Consider the following 16,095-nt stretch of genomic DNA (forward strand, 5'->3'; position numbering starts at 1 on the left):
GATGGGGGTGGAGACACTCCTTCAAATATACTGGACCGAGGCCGTTTAGGGCTTTAAAGGTCAGCACCAACACTTTGAATTGTGCTCAGAAACGTACTGGAAGCCAATGAAGATCTTTCAGGGCCAGTCTCGGTGGCCACTCCCAGTCACCAGTCTGGCTGCCGCATTCTGGATTAGTTGTAGTTTCTGGGTCACCTTCAAAGGTAGCCCCACGTAGAGGGCATTGCAGTAGTCCAAGCGGGAGATAACCAGAACATGCACCACTCTGGCGAGGCAGTCCACGGGCATACATTGATATTAATAGCCTGCTACTTCCTGTATGAACTCATATTCCAAATGTTGTCAGATTTTATCCTGGTTTAAAATCCTGGACAATAAGACCCGGCCACCTTTCCTTTGTCTAGCCTTCTGGATTTTGCTGGTAGATCATGTTTAAAGGTAAAGGGACCCCTGACCATTAGGTCCAGTCGTGACCGACTCTGGGGTTGCGGTGCTCATCTCACTTTACTGGCCGAGGGAACCGGCGTACAGCTTCCGGGTCATGTGGCCAGAATGACTAAGCCGCTTCTGGCAAACCAGAACAGCGCACGGAAACACCACTTACCTTCTGGCTATTTATCTACTTGCACTTTGAGGTGCTTCCAAACTGCTAGGTTGGCAACAGCTGGGACCGAGCAACGGGAGCTCACTCCGTCGCAGGGATTCGAACCACCGACCTTCTGATCGGCAAGCCCTGGGCTCTGTGGTTTAGACCACAGCGCCACCCGTGTCCCAGATCATGTTTATGTTCCCTTTAAAGAGGAACATGTTAATCTTTCTCTTTTAGGGTCCCGTGTCGTTCCAGGATGTAGCTGTACATTTCACCGAGGAGGAATGGGCTCTGCTGGATCCTGACCAGAGAGGGCTACACAAGGAAGTCATGGAGGAAAACTGTAAGGTCGTCGTCTCCCTTGGTGAGGCTCCATGTTTCTCTTGGGTTTCTGTGGTGATCCTGAAGCCATCCAGGGTTTGGCTTGGCTTTTATTATCTATTTTGTGTTCTTATTTTGTATTTTAATATCATAGCTGTCAACGTTTCCCTCTTTTTAAGGGAAATTCCGTTATTCCGAATAGGATTGCTCGCAAGAAAAGGGAAAAGTTGACAGCTATGTTTAATATTATGGAACTCCTGAAGAGCTTTGGGTAAAGGGCACTATTCAAATTTTAATAAGTAAATACAGTCGTACCTTGGTTTTCGAACAGAATGCGTTCCGGAAATCCGTTCAACTTCCAAAATGTTTGGAAACCAAGGCGCGGCTTCCGCGGCTTCCGATTGGCAGCAGGGGCGTCCTGCAGCCAATCGGAAGCCGCAGAAGTTTCGCCGGGCGTTCAGCTTCCGAGGCAAAGTTCAACGTTGTTCGTGAACTAAGCTGTTTGAAAACCAAGGTACGACCGTAAATAAATAAAAATTCAGATGTTGCTGGATTTCACCTCCTGCCGTCCCAGACTATTGATCCTTTTAACTTTTTAATGGTATTATTGTTATGGCTTTGTTTTCATTTCTGCAAACCACTTTGATATATATTTTTTAAGGATACTGCACTATAGAAATATAGATAAATAAATCTATATAAAATCTGTTTCAAAGTCCTTAAAGGACTTAAAGGAAATGTCCAAAAAAATTATTTATTTATTTATTTATTTATAAATAAATAAAATTGTACAACAACAACAACAACAACTCATGAACATCAACATAAACTAACAGACTGGACATTTCTTGTGCTTTAGAACCTCATGCCCCATCTCGCCCTACTGCTGGCATGTATAAATGCTAAAATTCAAACTTTATACATTATTTTTTTCTATACTTCTGTAATTCCACCTTTCCTTATAAATGAAAAGCCTAATTGAATTCTTTTTTTAAATATTGCAAAACGGAGATTTTGTTAGATAGGATATTATATATATCCATAGTTGCAAAACAACATCAGAAATGACATTCTGTTTTGTAAATTGCCATCCTATCTTGCCTCAGATGTTTCAAGTATTGGAATATATACTATGTGATTTGGGGCTCCATTTCTATCTCAGTCTCCTTCCTGTTTTCATTGCAGCAGGTGGAAAGGGTTTTCAGCCTGGTTCCTGCCCCACCACACCTCAAAGGACGCCTGCAAATGACAAACCATACCAGTGCCAGGAATGTGGAAAGAGCTTCGCTCACAAGTGGGTTCTCACTAATCATCAAAGAATTCACACAGGGGAGAAACCATACAAATGCTTGGAGTGTGGAAAGTGCTTCACTCGGAAGGTGAACCTCATCCCTCATCAGAGAATCCACACAGGGGAGAAACCATACCACTGCTTGGAATGTGGAAAGACCTTCAGGCAGAAGAGATATCTCACTTCACATCAAACCATTCACACAGGACAGAAATTATTTCAGTGCTTGGAGTGCGGAAAGAGCTTCAGGCACAATATAACTCTAACGAATCACCAAAAATTTCACACGGGAGAGACGCCGTATCAATGCTTAGAGTGCGGAAAGAGCTTCATCAGTATTTCCCACCTTACGTCGCATCAAACACTTCACACAGGGGAGAAACCGTATCAGTGCCCCGAGTGTGAGAAACGCTTCACTCAGAAGAGTCACCTGACCTCTCACCAAACAATTCACACAGGGGAGACGCCATATAAATGTTCGGAGTGTGGGAAGTGCTTCCGTCTCAGCAGATACCTCACTTCTCATCAGAGAATCCACACAGGGGAGAAACCGTATCGGTGCTCAGAGTGTGGAAAAAGCTTTGGTGAAAAGAAAACTTTAGCTTCTCATCAAAAGAATTCACACCCTGGGGAAACTGTGTAATTGATTAGAGAGTGGAAAATACTTCCATCTGAACAGTAATCTCATCATTTGTAGTCTGTCACCATTGGAGATGCAATAAAAAGTTATTTACAAAAACAACAACCCAAAACCCAATGATCTCATCAAATAATTCACCAAGCAGAATTCATATCAACATCACCTCAGCATTACTGCACACCTTCAACGTCATCGAAGAATCTACGCAGGGAAGAGACTAATCCTTTATTCAGAAGATACACCTTACTCTTCCGCACTCAGGAAAAACTGTAGAACGAGATTCTATCACTCACTGTAGAAATGAATGCTAGGCAAGGAGTCATATTGATGTGCTGACAACAAAGAAACCTAACTGTTTTTAAAAATTTGATTTCCACTTGCTTTAGTAACATAGAGAGAAATTATGGTCTATAGGTTGGTGGCCCAAAATGTGGTATAAATCGTGACGGGGGACAGCTCCTGCTAGGCTTCCACTAGTCCCTGCACAATGTCCCCTTCTAAGGTCACCTTCTGAGGTGGGATATGAGTAGCTCCTAAGCAGAAATGCTGTTTGCTCAGGTGAGTTTGTCTCGAGGGGAGGGAAAGGAGGGAAAGTGCAGAAACAGGCAGAGGAAGGAAAGGGTGTGTGGATTTGCCGAGTGTGCGAGATAGATCTTAAGGTAAAGGTAAAGGTACCCCTGCCCGTACGGGCCAGTCTTGACAGACTCTGGGGTTGTGCGCCCATCTCACTTAAGAGGCCAGGGGCCAGCGCTGTCCGGAGACACTTCCGGGTCACGTGGCCAGCGTGACATTGCTGCTCTGGCGAGCCAGAGCCGCACACGGAAACGCCGTTTACCTTCCCGCTGGTAAGCGGTCCCTATTTATCTACTTGCAGCCGGAGGTGCTTTCGAACTGCTAGGTTGGCAGGCGCTGGGACCGAGCAGCGGGAGCGCACCCCGCCGCAAGGATTCGAACCGCCGACCTTTCGATCGGCAAGTCCTAGGCGCTGAGGCTTTAACCCACAGCGCCACCTGCGTCCGGCCACGAGATAGATCTTAAACACACACTAAACACTTACATGTTCATTCTCTCTCTCTCTCTCTCTCTCTCTCACACACACACACACACACACACTCTGTCATGCATGGAGAGTCCGCCTCCCACTCCGGTAACTTCACAGATAAGAATTAACAAGCAGTTTATATTTTATAGTTCTTTTATTCAGGCATCAGCTTGCAAGCAACAATCCACACCCCTCCCCAAGGAGAGCAGTCGGCTTCTCTAAATCCTCCTGCTTCCGTCTTCCGCAGCAGCCGAGGTGCCAATGGGAAGTTCGTCCTCTTCTCTGCGTCCCCAGAATTGTCCGTGACTGGACTTAATGGTCATGGGTACCTTTACCTTTATAAGACCGACAACCGACCTCGGTAGAACCAGCAGGGGAATTTTATTTTATTTTTTGCTTGAGGCAGAATAGGAAATGGGGGCCCGCTCCATAAGTCAAAGTGTGGAATATTCAAAGCTAAGGAAGTTATTCTGGCCCCTCAGGCACAAGATCCCACAAGTGTCTCTTCCCCCTCCATGCCAGAAAAATAAAACTACATGACCGTACATTTGCTGCCTTGCCATGATGCCCCAAATCATCAATCTCACATCAGGCTAGACTGGAGAGAAGAGGCTTCCTATTGGCTCAGCTTTTGGCACTGGTCATTACAAAAAGACTGCAATTATGCTTGAAGGTGCTTCTCTCCTCCTCCCTCCTGATCCTTTTTCTTTTTGTGTTATGTCTTTTAGATTGTTAGCCTGAGTGCAAGGACTGTTTGAGAGCAGGGTAAAAAAAATGCTTTAGATAAGCAAGTAAAAAATAAAATAAACGGTGTACATTATACCTGCGTATATTAGCAATTGGTTTTCTCAAAACCTGTTTGCTCTCTTAACCCATTTCCCTTTGCCAACCAATTTGAAAGGTAAAAAAATTGTGTGCAGGCACACTTCTTCAAATACTAAATATCTGAAGAAGTGTGCATGCACACGAAAGCTTATACCAAGAACAAACTTAGCTGGTCTATAAGGTGCTACTGGACAATTATATATATATACAGTGGTTCCTCGGGTTAAGAACTTAATTCGTTCTGGAGGTCCGTTCTTAACCTGAAACTGTTCTTAACCTGAGGTACCACTTTAGCTAATGGGGCCTCCCGCTGCCGCCGCACGATTTTTGTTCTTCTTCTGAAGCAAAGTTCTTAACCCAAGGTACTATTTCTGGGTTAGCGGAGTCCGTAACCTGAACCTAGATATATACAGTGGTACCTCGGGTTACATATGCTTCAGGTTACATACGCTTCAGGTTACAGATTCCGCTAACCCAGGAATAGTGCTTCAGGTTAAGAACTTTGCTTCAGGATGAGAACAGAAATTTTGCTCCGGCGGTGCAGCAGCAGGAGGCCCCATTGACAGCACAGAGTTGAGGTCATTTCCCAAACTTGGGTCTCCAGTTGTTTCCAGACTACAGTTCCCATCATCCCTGACCGCTGGTCCCTCTAGTTAGGGACGATGGGAGTTGTAGTCCAAACAGCTAGAGGAGACCCAAGTTTGGGAAACCCTGCACTAGATGCAGGAAGGAACAACAACAACAATTTATTTATACCCCACCCATCTGGCTGGGTTTCCCCAGGCCCTCTGGGCGGCTCGCAACAGGATATTAAAAGCACAATAAGACATCAAACTTCCCTAAACAGGGCTGCCTTCAGACCTCTTCTAAAAGTCAGATAGTTGTTTACCTCCTTGACATCTGATGGGAGGGCGTTCCACAGGGCGGGTGCCACTACTGAGAAGGCCCTTTCCCTGGTTCCTTGTAACCTCACTTCTCTCAGGGAGGGAACTGCCAGAAGGCCCTCGGAGCTGGACCTCAGTGTCCGGGCAATGGGGGTGGAGACGCTCCTTCAGGTATTCAATAAGTTGATGCAGGTGAAAAGAAGGCTACCAGTGACTACAGATGGGCGGCATATAAATAATAAAGATATTATTATTACTGTTATTATGACTTCTACTATAACCACGAGGGCTGAACTCACCTGCTCCACTGTGCCAGGGCTTCTTATCCCTCCCTCCACTGGAATTTTTATTAATGTTTTCACATTATAATAAAATTATATTTTAAAAAAATGACATCGAAAAGAAAGAAACAAAAGTAAAGAGGGGAATGCAAAGGAATGAAGAAAAAAGAGAAGAAAGACAACAACAACAATAATAATAATAATTTATTTATACCCCGCCCATCTGGCTGGGTTTCCCCAGCTAAAATACTAAATAACACTAAAATACAATAACCTATTAAACATTAAAAGCTTCCCTAAAGAGGGCTGCCTTCAGATGTCTTCTAAAAGTTTGGTAGTTATTTTTCTCTTTGACATCTGGTGGGAGGGTGTTATTATTTAGATATGATATAGTATAATGTAATGTAATGTATTAAAGAACCTTTTATTGAGGGTGAAAGAGGAGAGTGCAAAATATGGTCTGAAGCTCAACATCAAAAAAACGAAGATCATGGCTACTGGTCCCATCACCTCCTGGCAAATAGAAGGGGAAGAAATGGAGGCAGTGAGAGATTTTACTTTCTTGGGCTCCATGATCACTGCAGATGGTGACAGCAGCCACGAAATTAAAAGACGCCTGCTTCTTGGGAGAAGGGCAATGACAGGCCTAGACAGCATCTTGAGAAGTAGAGACATCACCTTGCCAACAAAGGTCCGTATAGTTAAAGCTATGGTTTTCCCAGTAGTGATGTATGAAGTGAGAGCTGGACCATAAAGAAGGCTGATCGCCGAAGAATTGATGCTTTTGAATTATGGTGCTGGAGGAGACTCTTGAGAGTCCCATGGACTGCAAGAAGATCAAACCTCTCCATTCTGAAGGAAATCAGCCCTGAGTGCTCACTGGAAGGACAGATTGTGAAACTGAGGCTCCAGTACTTTGGCCACCTCATGAGAAGAGAAGACTCCCTGGAAAAGACCCTGATGTTGGGAAAGATGGAGGGCACAAGGAGAAGGGGACGGCAGAGGACGAGATGGTTGGATAGTGTTCTCGAAGCTACAAACATGAGTTTGACCAAACTGCGGGAGGCAGTGGAAGACAGGAGGGCCTGGCGTGCTCTGGTCCAGGGGGTCACAAAGAGTCGGACACGACTAAGCGACTAAACAACAACAACAATGTAATGTAATGTAATGTAATGCAATGCAATGCAATGCAATGCAATGCAATGCAATGTAATAATATAATATAATATAATATAATATAATATAATATAATATAATATAATATAATATAATATAATATAATATAACAACATAACATAATATAATATTGTGTGTGTATCACTCTATGTCTGTTTGTTTTATTATTTCTAGAGGGATACACACACACACACACACACACACACACACACACACACAATGATGATATGATATTAATGTGTGTTTGTTTTATTATCTCTAGAGAGGGATCTCTCCCCCTCTACTATGCTAATGAAACCCTGCGCCGCGGCTTCTGTAGAGTTAAAACGAGGCGGCCTTCCTTTCCTAGAGAGGACGCGAATGTGGCGAGGAAGGGAGGTGCGGGGTCGCGAGGTCCTCCAGAGCCAAGGCTCTTCCCTCCTGCCCAGCCAAACCCCCCCTCCCCCCCCAGTGCGCATGCCTGGTTCTTCCCGCGGCTTTTTCTGCCTGGTGAGCTCCCGCAGACCCACCTCTGGCCCCGGTGCATGTGGGTGCAGGGGAGCCCCAGGGCTGCAGGGAGGAGGGTGCATAGGGAGAAGGGGGGCAGGAGATGGGTGGGGAGATGGGCAGACCCCCAGCACCAGGCAGGCGCTGAATGGAGGGGGAGAAGGGGGGAGTCCTTGGTTTATTGGGGGGAGGAGAGGAGCTCCCCCAATAAAATATTTCATAGAATTGTAGACATGGAAAGGGACCCAGGGGGAATAACACAACAATCACAAAAATAATAGTAGGTAAAGAAGATCGCATTGGTGGGCTGTGGGGCAGGGAGGTTAATTTAAATGGTTAAAGATTGGTATGGGATTTAAGAGATTTAAATTTTAATAAAGATCCTATAAGGAAAGCAGAAAGCAGCAAGAAATATCAAGTAAATTTATCAGAGAGGAGATCAGTGTACAGTGGTACCTCGGGTTACAGACGCTTCAGGTTACAGACTCCACTAACCCAGAAATATTAGCTCGGGTTAAGAACTTTGCTTCAGGATGAGAACAGAAATTGTGTGGCGGTGGCAGCGGGAGGCCCCATTAGCTAAAGTGATGCTTCAGGTTAAGAACCTGAGGTACCACTGTAAATGAAAACATGAGACTTATGGTTTTGTTATATATGGTTTTATTTTGGAGCTTGTTTATTTTGGAGTTGTTTGTTGTAAAGAATGTATATTATGTGAATACAATAATAAAGGATTTTTTTTTTTAAAAAAAGGAAAGGGACCCAGGGAAAGGAAAGGGATCTAGTCCAACCCCTTACAATGCAGGAATAAGTTCACCGTCCTAAAGCATCCATGACAGGTTGTCATCCAACCTCTGCTTAAAAAACCTCCAAGGAAGTGGTGTCCGCCACCCACTGAGGGAGACTGTTCCACTGTCAAACAGCTTTTGCTGTCAGAATGTTTTTCCGGCATTGCCACTCAAATTGTGTCAATTGATAGATTATAATAATAATAAATTTTATTTATACCCTGCCCTCACCGGCCAGGGCAGCTGACACCAATAAAATCACAGTAAAAGCATAAGGGGGTTGGGGACCAATTTAAAATACAGTTTAAAATGCAATTTAAAATGCAGCTTCATTTTAAAAGTAGCCATAGATCAAGACCGTAAGGGAAGGGCAACATAAGGGTCCGACTGAGTCCAAACCAAAGGCCAGTGGGGTGGGGCTCACCTGCTCACACCCCAATCTTTTATTCTAGTTGGCACCCCTGGCAGTTGATTCACCTCGGTGCCACCTCCCTACAATACCCACACCAGAAAGCCAAGCTTCTTTCTCTCTTCCAATAAGTCAGGAAGCTGTTTTGATGCGCACTGTGGAATCACAGACTTGCAGAATTGCAAGTCATCTAGTCTAGGATTCTTTTGCCCAACGTGGGGCTCAAACCTTCGACCCTGAAGGTTACATACGCTTCAGGTTACAGACTCCGCTAACCCTGAAATAGAGCTTCAGGTTAAGAACTTTGCTGCAGGGTGAGAACAGAAATTGTCTTCCGGTGGCGCGGCAGCAGCGGGAGGCCCCATTAGCTAAAGTGGTGCTTCGGGTTAAGAGCTGTTTCAGGTTAAGAACGGACCTCCAGAACGAGTTAAGTACTTAACCTGAGGTACCACTGTAATAATTTGCTAACAGAACTGTGTGTTGGATTTGCAGGACTTGGAAGCACCTCTGGGAGTTGCCCTGAGAGAAAATTAGCAATAAAGGGACAAGTCCCTTTGAATCCTTTGAGGGCCTTCCAGCAACATAGATCAATGATGGAAGAAGATTCAGCTGAACCTGAAGCAGGAAGGGCTCCCCAAACCACCAAGACTGGGAGCAGTGAGAAATTCTGGGGGGAAACCATGGAGAAGATATTGAGGGAAGAGGACAGCCTCAGCTCAAATGTTCAGCAGCAGCAGTTCAGGCAATTTCACTACACAGAGGCCAAGGGTCCCCGAGAGGTTTGCAGCCGACTCCACCATCTCTGCCGTGAGTGGCTGAAGCCAGAACTTCACACAAAATCTCAGATCCTGGACCTGGTGATCCTGGAGCAGTTCCTGGCTGTCCTCCCTCCGGAGATGGAGAACTGGGTGAGGGAATGTGGAGCAGAGACCAGTTCCCAGGCGGTGGCCCTGGCCGAAGGTTTCCTCCTGAGCCGGGCAGAGGACAGGAAGCAGGAAGAGCAGCAGGTAAGAAAAATTAATTTTAGGGCTAAGAATTCCAGGGAAGATATGCTTTTATGTACTGAGCTGAATCCTAGAACAATAGGATCCAGAATGCAGCAGTCTGATTGGTCCGCAGGAGCCACCCAATCCAGCTCCAGGTGGAAGTGAAACAGCGACCTGATTGGCCTGCAGGAGCAGCCATTCATGCTCATGGATGAAGTGAATCAGCTACCTGATTGGCCTGCAGGAGCAGCCAGTCAGGCTTCTGGAGGAGGTGAATCTGCAACCTAATTGGACAACAGGAGCAGCCTGGAATTAGCCAATCACACGGGGCCCATTCTGTAAATAATGTATATATAGCTAGATGTTTTGGGGAAAGTTCCATTCATAGCTACTATGAGCTGGATAAAGAGCATGAAATTCACACTCGACTCCAAGTATATTTCATATGCTTAATTGATTTTATTAAATGCCCAACTCATTTTGTTTTTGTTCTTTCCCAAATAATAATTCCCCCCCGCTATAAATAAAGTGGTCAGTAGAGAGCGTGTTGATAAGGCAACTCACTTTGTGAGTTTGTCCAAATCCCTTTTCTTAACCCCAATCCCTCTTTCGATCTTCCTTGCTGTTTCAGGTAAATGGTATGTTGTCAGAAGGGACCAACAGTTTCCGTGAGGCAGAGAAGACTCTCTTGGACGCCGGAGAGCATTCGCTGAGACGGGGGACAGCCCAGGAAGACGACAGCGGGGCCTCCTTCTTGGGTAAAGATTAACCTCTTTATTGTTTATGCAAGGAATTAATGGGATTCTTTTAGGTTCTGCTGAATCTTTGGGAGGCAGGACACATTCGTCCAATTAAACAATAGGTTTATTTTTAATAGAACTGAAATATAAAATGCACAATAATGTCCACACTATAAATGTTATGTGAGACATTTTGTAACGTCTAGGTGTACTTAAGATTTGTGTCGCTAAACCTCCGAGAAAATTTTTTGCTACTGACCGATGGGTTTTAAAAAAAATATTATTATTATTATTTATACTTTTCAGATTTATACATTTCACTGATTTTACAATCATTTAAATTTCAAAACTTGATTTCCTTTCAAGTTCCTCTTTCTGCAGTTCCTTAAATTAATTTTTAATATCTTCTGCATATCCTAATTAACTTTATTCGCTCATTTATTCATCTTCTTTAAATATATACTCTTATTACAATAATCCTGCCAATGTTTTTATCTCTTTACAATCTATCTGCAAATATTCAATAAACCAATGCCATTTTTTAAAATAAAAAGTTTGTTATCTTGATGCCTTATTCTTTCTGTAAGTTTCTCCATTTCTGCATGTTCCTTAAGCTTATGTATCCATTCTTCCTGTGCTGGGACTTCTGCTTCTTTCCATTTGGGGGCAAGTAAAATTATTGTTCTCGAAGCTACAAACATGAATCTGGCCAAACTGCGGGAGGCAGTGGAAGACAGGAGTGCCTGGCGTGCTCTGGTCCAGGGGGTCACGGAGAGTCGGACACGACTAAACGACTAAACAACAACAACAAAATTATTGCCTCTGTAGCCACATACATGAAGAAAATTCAACACAGTTTAGGTAGTTCTGTCCCTATAATTCCCAAGAGAAAAGCTTCTGGTTTTCTGTTATTTTAAACATTCTTTTCATTTCATTATATATCATTTCCCAGTAAGCCTTAAACCTTACTACAAAATCAATGGATTTTTTGTCCTGATCTCAGGGATCTTCTTGTGGGATGGAATGATGCCGGCAATATCTACTCAGCCATCTCTTCTTGGTGCTGGAGGGGAAACGGCTGTTGTGACACCTGGCCAGGTACGGAGACGGACCGCTGGGAAGAGAGTCTAGGGGCTGTCTTTCCCTTCCTCACCTCCTTGGGTGCAAAGAATTCCTCCTTCCTTTCTTCCTGCCAAATCTGTCCACTTGGAAGACCGGGGAAGCCACTCAATACAGTTTATGTTCTACAGGATAATAATAGCATCATAGAATTGTAGAGTTGGAAGGGACCTGAGGCTCATCTAGTCCAACCCAAGGAAGATGCAGCCATCCCAGCTTCCTTTCCTTGACTAGCGTGATAAGAATTCTAAGGTCTTAGATATGTTTACCAGCTCCATCTGGTACATAGGCTGAGACCCTATCTGCCTGCGGACTGTCTCGCCAGAGTGGTGCATGCTCTGGTTATCTCCCGCTTGGACTACTGCAATGCACTCTACGTGGGGCTACCTTTGAAGGTGACTCGGAAACTACAACTAATCCAGAATGTGGCAGCTAGACTGGTGACTGGGGGCGGCCGCCGAGACCATATAACATCGGTCTTGAAAGACCTACATTGGCTCCCAGTACGTTTCCGAGCACAATTCAAAGTGTTGGTGCTGACCTTTAAAGCCCTAAACGGCCTCGGTCCAGTATACCTGAAGGAGCGTCTCCACCCCCATCATTCTGCCCGGACGCTGAGGTCCAGCACCGAGGGCCTTCTGGCGGTTCCCTCATTGCGAGAAGCAAAGCTACAGGGAACCAGGCAGAGGGCCTTCTCGGTAGTGGCGCCCGCCCTGTGGAACGCCCTTCCAGCAGATGTCAAAGCGATAAACAACTACCTGACATTCAGAAGACATCTTAAGGCAGCCCTGTTCAGGGAAGTTTTTAACGTGTGATATTTTATTGTATTTTTGGTTTTTATAGAAGCCGCCCAGAGTGGCTGGGGAGGCCCAGCCAGATGGGCGGGGTATAAATAATAAATTATTATTATTATTATTATTATTATTATTATTATTATTATTATTTAATAAATGTACCAACCAAGCACGTACATAGGTCAGCACAGGAAGACCGACCTGAAACCATTTTTGATTCCCAAACTGACCAAATGTTTTCCCTGCAAGGAGGGAGGGGGGTCAGAGAGCCTTCCTGAAGGAACAGGTTACCCAAACCTGACTGTGCAGTGTGCAGTCACCCGAACCGGGCCCCAGCCCCAAAATTCCCTAATTCTTTCTTCTTTGACCATTAGCTAAAATCCATTAGCTTGAGCTGTATAACACAAACCAGCTGCATAAACAGAGTCGTCTCCTTTATTAACCCATGAAGGCTTAATGGATGGCCTTGTCAGTTCCGAGCGTAGACAGGATGGTCTTTATCTTACCGGTTGTAAGCTATCTTGACCACGCTGACGCACAGACCTTGCACAGACCCTGTCAGCCCACGCGCCCGGGGATGGCGCCAGCCAAGATAAGGAGTACAGGAACAGGAATCTCTGTTCATGCTCAAGGATGTAAACTTACGTGTATAAACACATGGGCTGGATTTCTAGGGAGGGGCAGGGGGGGCTTGGAGGGGATATATACTGTATGCAATTCCTCTTTCTTTGTGCCTGCTGTGAACCGATTTACGCAGTGCCTTCTGCTGCTCCGGACAGCAGGAATAAAGACTGAACCAAACCTCGGTGTCTCTTGACACCTTCCTGCTCTCTCGGGAGCAACGCAGACCCAACCAGTGGGAAAGGTCTGAAAGGCTACATTCCCATTGTCTCAGGAATTGAGTAATCAGCATTTTAATGGGTGACAGACTATCATGGGTGACAGGCGTTCAGGAAAAGCAAACAGGAAAAAGAAGATTCAAATTTCTGCTGTAGACCACCCCTTCTGTGATGTATGTATGATGTATGGAGGGGTGGTCTTGCGCTCCAGGGTAGGGAATTTAAAATGTCTATGTAAGGGCGGACACACCTGGGTTCTAGGTCCTCCTCCTTTCCTGCGTGTGAGGGGAGCACCCTGTTGCAACAGATCAATAAAGATCAAGCTTACTAGCTGCTTTGCTTCTCAATATTCTCTGGTTGGCCTCTGTTATTTTCTCCTACCAATAGGGAACCTACGTAAGGAATCTAGATGTGCTCTTGGATTACCCCCCCCCCCATAAAGGAAAAGGGCAGATTTTGTTTACAACACTAGCCATCCGGATTTTGCTGGTAGGTAATGTTTACGATAAAGAGGAAACTGTTCTTTCACTTTTAGAGTCCGGTGTCCTTCGAAGACGTTGCTGTGTATTTCTCAAATGAGGAGTGGGCTGTGCTGGATTCTCACCAGAAAGTGCTGCATAGAGAAGTCATGGAAGAGATCATTGCCTCTCTCGGTAAAGGGCTTTGCTTTATTTTGTTCTGTGAACTGCCTTGAGATCTTACAAAGAAAAGCGGTATATAAATTTACAGTCATACCTCGGGTTGAAGTTGCTTCAAGTTGAGCACTTTCGGATTGCACTCCGTGGCGACCCGGAAGTAACGGAACACATTGCTTCCGGGTTTCACCGCTCGCGCATGTTCAGGCGGTCAAAATGACGTCACGCGCATGCGTGGAAACGGTGAATCGCGACCTGCAGATGCGTGTTGCGTTTACTTCAGCATGTGAACAGGGATCCCATTCATATCCAGAGGTACCACTGTACTAAATAAATTTAATAATAAAACAAGTCTTTTCAGTTTCTCCTTTATCAGAAGCATTGATTGAACTTGTTCAGTGATTTGAGACTCCCCATTTCTTCCTCAGGCTCTAATCGCTACAGAAAGAACTTCCGCCGGAGTCCTGCCATTATTCCCTATCAAAGAATTCACACCGGGGAAAATTTGTATCAGTGCTTGGAATGCGGAAAGAGCTTCAGGCAGAAAATAACCCTCATCCGCCATCAAAGAATTCACACCGGGGAAAAACCGTATCAGTGCTTGGAATGCGGAAAGTGCTTCAAACAGAAGATCACTCTCATCCATCATCAAAGAATCCACACAGGAGAGAAACCATACAAATGCTTGGAATGTGGAAAAGACTTCCTTCGCAGTTCTTACCTTACTTCCCATCAGAGAATCCACACAGGGGAAAAGCCGTATAAATGCTTGGAATGTGGGAAGAGTTTCACGAGGAAGAGAAGTCTCACTTCTCATCAGAGTATTCAGGCAGGGGAGAAACTATATAAGCGCTGGGGTTGTGGAAAGAATTTCTGTCATGTTTCGTACCTTACTTCCCATCAGATAATCCACACAGGGGAGGAACCCTATAAATGTTTGGAATGTGGGAAGAGCTTCCTTCACAGTTCTCGCCTTACTTCTCATCAGAGAACTCACACGGGAGAGAAACCGTATCAGTGCTCGGAGTGTGGGAAGAACTTCACTCGGAAAAGGAACCTCACTTCTCATGGAAGAATTCACACAGGAGAGAAACCATATCAATGCACTGAATGTGGGAAGAGCTTCCGACACAGGCCGTACCTTATTTCCCATCAGAGAATTCATACCGGGGAGAAACCTTATCAGTGTTTGGAGTGTGAAAAGGGCTTCTACCTTAGTTCTAGCCTAACTCGCCACCAGAGAATTCACAGAGGTAGATAGGCACTTACTCCCACATGCGGTGGACTTGTATAAAGGTAACTGGTTTTTGGAAATGGGTATTCTGATCGTTTCCCAAACATTTTCAATGACCCACAAATGGCACTCCCCCAAAATAATTTTTGAATGGGGTTGGGGGTGTATACAATGATCTTTTTTGGGGGAGGGGGGACCATGGCAGCTGCCCATCTAAGATGGCCTGTAAGACAGAGTTGTTCCGCCTGGCCTTTGGCTTGAAATCAATTTGATTCCCTTCCCCTCTTTCCTTTTTCCTTTCTCCTTCTGTGTTGGAAATCCTATTTGAGGTTTTCCCTGGCTTTTTTCTGGCCCAGTCTGGATAGTTGGCCTTGGTGAAGTTTTTGATTTGAGTTTCCATTGAAATGAGGCTGCATTCTAATGTTTTAATGTTGTATTTTAATCTTGTATTTCAATCAATTTGTTTTTATATCAGTTGTTAGCCGCCCTGAGCCTGGTCTTGGCTGGGGAGGGCGGGGTATAAATAAATTATTATTATCATCATCATCATCATCATCATCTAACCATTGTGGGAGATCAGAAGACATCCAATGCCAAATCTGGGGACTCACACTAACAGAGAAGTTAACAAATGTGTGCACTTTGCAATCCATGCTCCAAAGATTCATTTTATGTAACGTTCTGCTTTGTTCCACATATAGCTTCTAAAAAAGCTGGTTATCCCCTCTTCGTGGTGCAGCAATAAAACCGCTAGCACATTTGCAAAGCTAACCTGGGTCTGGTATGGTTTCAAGTTGGACTCTCAACTATGTGTATGTCATTGCAGGTTGGACTAGATGACCCTCAGAGCCCCTTCCAACTCTATGATTCTGTGAAATATACATGGCCTTCTGTGGGTAGAGTATCCTAGGTTAATTTCCACCCCCTAATATTATTTAGCATCATCTGTGATGAAAATTAAAAAGTAGGAATGTTAATGAACAACAAATACGCATTGTGTTCAGAATCTGTGAGCT

The 16,095-nt window shown here is 44.7% G+C and overlaps 2 protein-coding genes across 2 annotated transcripts in view; both read left to right on the plus strand.

The window, feature by feature from the left end:
• Nucleotides 1-2,988, plus strand: part of LOC307208896 (uncharacterized protein) — a 42,614-nt gene extending 39,626 nt beyond the window's left edge. Inside the window, exons 4-5 of the mRNA XM_079963922.1 lie at nt 827-953; nt 2,096-2,988. Coding sequence (XP_079820048.1) covers nt 827-953; nt 2,096-2,844 — 876 coding nt within the window. The 3' untranslated portion in view covers nt 2,845-2,988. The remainder of the gene's footprint in view (nt 1-826; nt 954-2,095) is intronic.
• Nucleotides 2,989-7,551: 4,563 nt separating this feature from the next.
• Nucleotides 7,552-15,145, plus strand: LOC307208627 (uncharacterized protein). The gene is made up of 6 exons (XM_079963433.1): nt 7,552-7,575; nt 9,225-9,739; nt 10,350-10,476; nt 11,462-11,556; nt 13,746-13,863; nt 14,274-15,145. Exons 2-6 carry the CDS (start codon nt 9,323-9,325, stop codon nt 15,104-15,106), a joined length of 1,590 nt encoding a protein of 529 aa, XP_079819559.1. The 5' UTR covers nt 7,552-7,575; nt 9,225-9,322; the 3' UTR covers nt 15,107-15,145.
• The last annotated feature ends 950 nt before the right edge of the window (nt 15,146-16,095 follow it).

Source organism: Podarcis cretensis (genome assembly GCF_951804945.1).
Source record: "Podarcis cretensis genome assembly, chromosome: 2".
Lineage (NCBI taxonomy): Eukaryota > Metazoa > Chordata > Lepidosauria > Squamata > Lacertidae > Podarcis > Podarcis cretensis.

What these genes read in the sequence shown, in the direction of transcription:
- LOC307208627 (XM_079963433.1), top strand. Translation starts at nt 9,323, where the DNA reads ATGATGGAAGAAGATTCAGCTGAACCTGAAGCAGGAAGGGCTCCCCAA. An exon ending in CAGCGGGGCCTCCTTCTTGG is followed by an intron (nt 10,477 to 11,461) that starts GTAAAGATTAAC and finishes TCCTGATCTCAG; the next exon opens with GGATCTTCTTGTGGGATGGA. An exon ending in CTGTTGTGACACCTGGCCAG is followed by an intron (nt 11,557 to 13,745) that starts GTACGGAGACGG and finishes TTTCACTTTTAG; the next exon opens with AGTCCGGTGTCCTTCGAAGA.